This window comes from Dendrobates tinctorius, unplaced genomic scaffold, assembly GCF_039654945.1.
Source record: "Dendrobates tinctorius isolate UK_male_01 unplaced genomic scaffold, ASM3965494v1 ptg000005l, whole genome shotgun sequence".
Classification (NCBI taxonomy): Eukaryota; Metazoa; Chordata; class Amphibia; order Anura; family Dendrobatidae; genus Dendrobates; species Dendrobates tinctorius.
Genome location: NW_027361673.1, coordinates 6,436,450 through 6,444,618, shown reverse-complemented (window position 1 = coordinate 6,444,618; position 8,169 = coordinate 6,436,450). Strand labels below are relative to the sequence as shown.

General features: G+C 43.3%; 1 protein-coding gene across 1 annotated transcript in view; it reads right to left on the bottom strand.

Moving 5' to 3' along the window:
• Positions 1-3,309: 3,309 nt before the first annotated feature.
• Positions 3,310-8,169, bottom strand: part of RAB5A (RAB5A, member RAS oncogene family) — a 56,654-nt gene continuing 51,794 nt past the window's right edge. Inside the window, exon 6 of the mRNA XM_073568143.1 lies at positions 3,310-4,398. Within this exon, the coding sequence (XP_073424244.1) occupies positions 4,283-4,398 (116 nt within the window). The 3' untranslated portion in view covers positions 3,310-4,282. The remainder of the gene's footprint in view (positions 4,399-8,169) is intronic.

Below are 8,169 nucleotides of genomic sequence, written 5' to 3'. Positions count from 1 at the left end.
ACGTATATTCAGTAAATGCACTCAATACTTGGTCAGGGCTCCTTTGACATAAATTACTGCATCAATGCGGTGTGGCATGGATGCGATCAGCCAGTGGCACTGCTGAGATGTTATGGAAGCCTAGGATGCTTTGATAGCAGCCTTCAGCTCGTCTGCATTGTTGGGTCTGGTGACTTGGTAGAACTTTCTCTCATTTCCCTACTGCATCTCTGGAGCTCAGCCACAGTGATCTTGAGGTTCTTCTTTGCCTCTCTCACCAAGGCTCTTCTCCCACGATTGCTGTTTGGCTGGACGGCCAGGTCTAGGAAGACTTCTGGTGGTCCCAAACTTCATCCATTTAAGGATTATGGAGGCCACTGTGTTCTTAGGAACCTTGAGTTCATATTCTCCCGCATGAACCACGTGTGTGGGGGGGTCTTTGTTGTTATATCATATTCAATTGGGGCAACGGTGTTGAAGTGATTTCCAGCTCTCATTCATTTCAATAAGAGATGAGCTGTGGTACCCAAAGACAGCCACTACAGTGTACAGAGCTGTGATGTCCTGGCACTGTACATTGGGCACTGTACATTGTGTACATACAGCTGCAGACAGCTGAGGTGGAGGTGCCGGGTGTTGGATCCCCACAGATCTGATACTGACATATAGTTACATAGGTTGAAAAAAAGACCTAGGTCCATCAAGTTTAACCTTTCTCCACCAATGGTACATCTTGTCACTAATTTAACTATAACACATAATGTTATGTGTATCGAGGAAATCATCCAGCCCTTTTTTAAATTCTGTTGAAGGACATTCCACATTCTAACTGTGCTAACTGTAAAGAACCCTTTCCTATTTAGCTGCCGGAATCGCCTTTCTTGCACCCGTAATGAATGCCCCCTGGTCATTAGTTTAGTCTTTGGAAGGAATAATAAGTCTAGCGCCAGTCCTCTGTACTGACCACACATGTATTTATACATGTAAATGAGACCCCCTCTGAGGCATTTTTTTTTCTAAGCTAAACAAGCCCAACCTTTCCAACTCTCATCATATGAGAGGCCTTCCATCCCTGGTAATAGTCCAGTTGCCCACCTTTGAAATGACTAACTTCTGAATATCCTTTTTAAAATGTGGAGCACAAAACTGGATCCCACATTCTAGATGTGGCCTCACCAGTGATTTATAAAGAGGTGGTAATACTATGTTGGGATCGCAGGATCCCCCCCACAGGACGCCCCGAAGCACGAGCATCTCTATAACTGAAAATAAAGATTAAACAACAATCACAAAACAGATTTCATCAACCCAGGTATCATTTTAATCAGTATAATGGCACCAACCTGACACTCTCTGTAGGTTACTCAGCTCCATCCTGCTGACAGGTTCCCTTTAAGTCTTCTCTTAATTTGCAGTCCGCTCACCATCCTGGTATCTCTTTTCTGAACTTCCTCCAGTTTTGCTAATTCTTTTTTAAAATCTGGTGTCCAGAACACTGTATTCCAGATGAGGTCTGACCAATGAGGAGTAGAGGGGGATAATTACTTCATGTAATCTAGACACTATGCTTCTCTTAATACATCCCAGAACTGTTTTTGCCTTTTTTGCTGCAGCATCACACTGTTGTTGCAGTGCAGTGTAGTCTGTGATCTATTAGTACACAAGTCTTTTACACACGTGGTGTTGCTTAGTTCTATTCCTCCCATACTGTAGATGTAATTTTTGTTTTTCTTGCCCAGATGAAGAATCTTGCATTTCTCACTGTTAAATAGCATTTCAGACCAGCACCATCACTTTAGTGAAGAGATATCGGCACCTATCTTCCACTAAAGGTAATTGCTATTCCTCCGGGCATGGGGTAGCATTTGCAGATTCTAAGACACTTATTGGTGTTGTGTTGAGCACTACCATCACTCTCACCCTCTTATTTTTCTTGTGGAATTGCCCTACTGGGCGCTTCAGACCCCAGCTAACCAGACCTCAGACCATCACCATGGCAGAGCCACTGGCCCGAACTATGCTTCTCATAATTCCAAGCTTTATCTCTGCAGCATCAAAAAAGCAAAGTGACACTAAAGTTGGTAGGATTCAGGGATCTGGCCAGCTTTAGAGCTTGAAAGTCATGCTCTGAAGAAAAGAGTTTATAAGCATTCACTCCTTTTATAGGAAAAGTGGCCTCCTCTGATTCACTGCAGAGGTGGCTGGTAGCTTTCGCAATAAGGTATAAAACAGGGGTCTCAAGCACCTGGCCAGCTTGACTGTGTGGCCTCCATGCCGAGGTCCCAAGACTATCGCGTCCAGGAAATCTGTGGACCGCTGATGCCAGCGCTTGTTTTCAGCTGAATGTGCATATTTTTGGGGGCAATGTCACAAGAAGAGGACCAGGATGGGGAAATTACTACAAGAAGGGGCATAGAATGGGGACCAGGAAAGAGACATTACTACAAGATGGAGACATTATTACAGGATGGGGACATTACTACAAAGTAGGGACCAGTATGGCGACATTACTATAATAATTGGACTAGTATGGGGACATTATTACAGGATGGGGGACAGAATTGCTATGTGAGGCTAATTGTTAAACAATATTAATATATGTGGCAGATTGGAGGGTAGCAAAAAAATAGATTGCAAATTAAAAAAAAATTCAAACTAAACAAATTAAAATATTTTGCCACTAAAAATGACGTTTTATGCAAAAGCTGAAGTAAAAAAAAACAACTTATAACTAGAGTTGAGCGAATATGATCAGAATCGGTCGCTGAATCTGAATTTGCCATATTCGCGCCATATTGGTACCCTATTTGTGCCGAATTTATGTTTGACGATCGGTTCCGAACATATTCGGTCATTTCTACTCCCACTGACTCCAATGACATTCGGCGAATATTGAAATTACAGTATTCGGCGCCGGTCGTAATCGGAACTGAATTTTGAAAAAGTCGCTCAACTCTACTTATAACACATGATAAACACCATAAAAAAAATGTTAAAAATGGTACAAAATGATTTAAAAGTCAAATAGAACAAAATTGGTATCACTGAAAACATCATCTTGTCCCGTATTGAACGTGGCCCGTCATATTGAAATTTTTACTATGCGCGGCCCATTTACTCAGCTGAATTTGAGATCCCTGGTGTAAACTACATAATTATTAATCCCTTCAATCTTGAGAACAAAGAGTATTTTTAACCAGATATAAATGGTAAATTTACCTGTTTCGCAATTTTACCCATTTATGATGAGAAGACCCCTTTAAATATGGAACTGCTTGGACCATTTATTTCAAATGACAGTTAATACAAGTAGACACAATGCCATTCAGATAGAGGAAAAAACATTAGCTTTTTATTTCATCATTTTAGTAACTGTACAATTTTAACCAAATCTTACAAGTAACAGAACATATTAAACATAAATGAAGACTACAATCCAGTACCCTATTTACAATACAATTTTACCATCCAATTTTAAGATAACTAAATGGAGTACACATAATTGTTAGAACATTGTATTTGTATTGGGCAAAGACAAAACAAAAAAGATAAACCTCATAAAAGCAGAATTAACGGATACTAAAGTGTTTTGTGAAGGCAAAAAAAAAAAGTAATATCACAAATCACTTTAGAATAATAGCTGACAATTTTAGAATGATTTTAAGGTGTTGCTCTTGAAATAAAATGGAAAACTATTCCCCAAAGAGCTAATGAAACCAGTATTGTATTTCCCAATCTCCTAGTAAGAAGCAGAACAATTAGTGGATGATAAGTTATACAGTAAGAAGCGGAATGTACATTTTAGCAGAGGAGGCGACGTTTAATGAATACTGTGAAGGGGCTGAACCCATTTCCGATTATACGTTTACTCATTAAAAACCAATTGTTTCAAAGAACCATTTAAAATGTGCCCCAAAGGGTTAATGATCACCATTATAAATTAGTCAGGCCCGGAATTCATCAATGATAAAAAGTTAGGAATTTCATTTGCTAACATTTGGCGACGGGTTTTCTTGAGTGTATCTGCAACAAGACGACATTTTATCTGCTTTTAGAAATTAATGCATGCATGTTAAAAACCAGATTCAGCACTTAGAAGAACTCGGGGAGAGACGACACTGCGAGTCTCTTCAGCGGTGTAAAGTTCCACTGGGCCACGTTATTGAATCTATTGCCAGGGGGACTTCCAACGCATTGCGCTGAAGGGTCGCCACCGAGGTGAGAAAAAGGGTTAAACACTCAATTGTTATTTTAACAATTAGGAAGCAAGAGAATATCAATAGTTGTAAAAGTACATGAAGGCTTAGTTACTACAGCATTGACTTTTGCTAGGCTGTGCGCTTTCGGTAAGATCTACTCCCCGTCCTCTGACAGTGTTGCCTCCGCCAGTCTGTGGTTCCGTCTTGGGAAGCTTTTTGGCTTTAAAACATCAAAAGAGAAATATTAAGAATAATAAGATAGACAATTTAATAAAAACCAGTATACGCACACACCACTCTAGATAACCCTCCTCCACCACCCATTCCATGCTGTATGCATATGACCAGAGAAGTGTCAGATGTCTTGTCTAGGAAAGATTCTCCGAGATCCTGCAATTACTGTGAACAAGCTCGTCTTACATTAATTTAGCTGTGGGAATAGGTTTCCAATCACCTGATGTACGAGCAAAACGCTTATTCAATCAGGTGATACCTTTTCTTGCAGCTCAAAATATCATTGTTCTCAGCGGCTGGATCCAGTGTAAACAGGACCTGCGCTGCCAAGAACAATGGCATCCTATGTGCACTGAAGATCTATTAGATTTTCAAGTGCGCATCAAGAGTGCAGTCTACCTGTGTAAACAGGCAATTAAAGGGAATCGGTCACCCATTTTTTGAGATATCATGTAAAGATATCATTGAATTGTGTGTTACCTAAGTATTCTAGTCGTACTTTTGATCCCCCCTGTCCCCGCACCTTTGATGCATAAATACCTTTTATATCACTCTTCCGATTTATGGAAATCGAAGCGGTCCGGTCCGACGGGAGTGGCTTCTTCTCCCCCCCCCCACCTTGGCTTGCTGGATGTAATTTCTTCTGTGAATATCAAAGATGCCGTTGCTTATTTGCGCCTGCGCATTGATAAGGCCGTTCGCGTTTGCGCAGTATGCTTTGCCCAACTGTGGGCAAAGCATATAATCGCTACTGCGCATGCGCCGGTATTTTTCCCTGCATCTATGACCCGGAAGTCTTCATGTGCATATAAGAAATTACGTCCAGCAAGCCAAGGTGCGGGGGAGAATAAGCCACGCCCATCGGACCAGACCGTGGCAATTTCCATAAATCGGAAGAGTGATAAAAAAGGTATTTATGCATCAAAGGTGCGGGGACAGGGGGGATCAAAAGTCCGATTAGAATAATTAGGTAACACACAATTCAATGATATCTTTACATGATATCTCAAAAAATGGGTGACAGACTCCCTTTAAACATCCAACAAGCTGCCGATGGGTGGGTGAGGAGTGCTGCCTTATTTAGGTGCAAACATACGATTATTACAGTTGCATGTAAAAGTTTGGACACCTCTGGTCAAAATTATTGATATTGTTAACAGTTAAGCAAGTGGAAGATGAAATTCTCTATAAAATGGCTATAGTTAAAGATAACATGTTTACCTTTAATTTTAGGCAAAAAAAGAAGAACAAAAAATAGATTTACTGGTAATTCAGTTTCTAATATGCTACCACGACAGCGCACCAGAGGAAGTCATCTCATCCTAATAGGGACAGGAAATACGAAAGAGGTCAAATAGCCCCTCCCACCTCCTTTCCCCAGTGTTATTATAAAGGACCACAATAGTATGAATGCTTTAACATATTTATTACTACTAGATCCAATATTTGAGTAAAAGGGATCTTATAAAGGACCACAATAGTATGAATGCTTTAACATATTTATTACTACTAGATCCAATAATTGAGTAAAAGGGCTCCTCCAGATCTTTTGGTATATGGCGTTCGTCACCGGCTTCCTACTTTTCTGTAGCATGTTGATGACTCTCTCAGAGAGACCCTTGGCCCTCAAAATCGATGCCAGTACTTTTTGTCTGGGTGATAAAACGGCCCCTGTTGTAGGAGATCCTTGATTGGTGGAAGTATTAGAGGCCCGTCTACGCACAGGCTGGTTATAGAACCACACCAGCTTCACTGCGGCCAGAGGGGTGCCACTAGAATGACTCTGGTCCATTCGCATCTTATTTTCTGTAGAGTCCTTGGTAAGACCGGAATTGGAGGAAAGGCGTAAGCCAGCTTGAATTGCCACTGATGAGCAAAGACGTCTATGCCGAGACATGTGTCATCTGGGTTTTGCGAGAAGTGGGTCACTTTTGCATTTGTCAGAGACACCGCACTACACTCGCTCACAGAGCCAGTGCGCGTGTCCTGAGTACAGAAACAGTGGTAAAAGATATCTGTGGAGCAGGTCAGCAGAGGTGACAATGCGTGCTTCAAATTTTTAGTGTCAGGGTCCAGTCAGCGCCGGAAAGTAAAGAGGCACGGGACCTGCGGACACTGAAGTTAGCAAGCTGGCACAGGACCTATGGTCAGGTGACTGCAAGGTGGCGGGGCTTAGCGTCCTGCTTTCAGATATGACAGGACACCATAGAACAACTCAGAGTCAGGCAAAACGGAGGTCACAACAGTACGGGCAAATGAGGCACAGGAGGGACAAACAGATGGGTAGTCAGACAAAGCCAAAGGTCATACACAAGAGGGTGATGTGGTACCAAAGGGACGAGCAGAGAGAAGTCGGGTCACAAGCAGAGAGTCATACACAAGAGGTAGCGCAGTACAAGAGGGACAGGCAGAACTCGTAACAGGGACAGAACCGGATCAAAACCAAACAAGCAAGCAAGATATCAGGCACAAGGCACACGTACGCACAAGGTCAACTAACTCAGCCGAGGGCAGGAGTATAACTGACATCGAACCTAGGTCCAGTGAGCATTAAATAGCCGCCCTCTGCCAGAGAGAGGCGGAACAATTAACCCCCAGTCTGATCAGGACGGGCCAAAGCGAAACCCCGTCCTGGATCAAGACAGTACCCTCCTCTCAATCCGGACCCCCAGATCTCTCAGGGTACTTGGCGTGAAAGGCCAAGACCAACCGATCCGCATGGACCGATCGAGCAGGAACCTACGACTGTTCTTCAGGACCGTGGCCTTTCCAATGTACCAGATATTGAAGGGCACGACGGACCAACCTAGAGTCGACGATTCGTTCTACCTCGTACTCCGACTGCCCGTCTACCAAAACCGGTGGTGGGGAAGCTGATGATCCCTCCCCACCGGACCTCACAGGTTTCAAAAGGGCCTTATGGAAAACATTTGGGAACTGCAGAGATGGAGGGAGCCGCAACCGAAAAGCCACCGGGTTAACTGCTTCGGTAATTACATAGGGACCTATAAACTTGGGTCCAAGCTTCGCAGAGGGGACCTTGAGCCTTATATTCTTGGAGGACAACCATACCTTATCCCCAACCTGAAACACCGGTCCCGCGGATCGTTTTTTGTCCGCAAAAAACTTAAATTTGTCCTGGGCCTTCGTAATGTTACTCTGGACCTCCCGCCATACCTCCCCCAACCGCTGGATCGTCTCATCCGCCCCAGGACACCCAGAATTCAAACGGGAAAATTCTCCAAAATGAGGATGAAACCCATAATTACAGAAAAAGGGAGATGTACCCATAGACTGCTTAATGCGGTTGTTAAATGCAAACTCGGCCAACGGTAACACAGAACACCAATCATCTTGTCGGGCTGAGGTCAAGCAACGCAAAATTTGCTCCAGAGATTGATTGGTCCGCTCGGTCTGCCCATTAGTCTCAGGATAAGCGGAAGAAAAGGACAGACCAATACCCAACCTCTTGCAAAAAGCCCTCCAAAATCTGGAAACAAATTGCACTCCTCTATCAGACACCACATTCAAGGGTACCCCATGCAACCGCACCACATGCTCAACGAACAATCTGGACAACGTTTCCGCATTAGGTAGAGCTGCCAAAGGTACAAAATGTGTCTGCTTACTAAACCTGTCCACCACAGCCCAAACAACGGTATTACCCTTGGAGGGGGGAAGGTTGGTGATGAAATCCATGGACAAATGAGTCCATGGTCTCTCAGGAATTGGCAGTGGTACCAATTCCCCGGCCGGC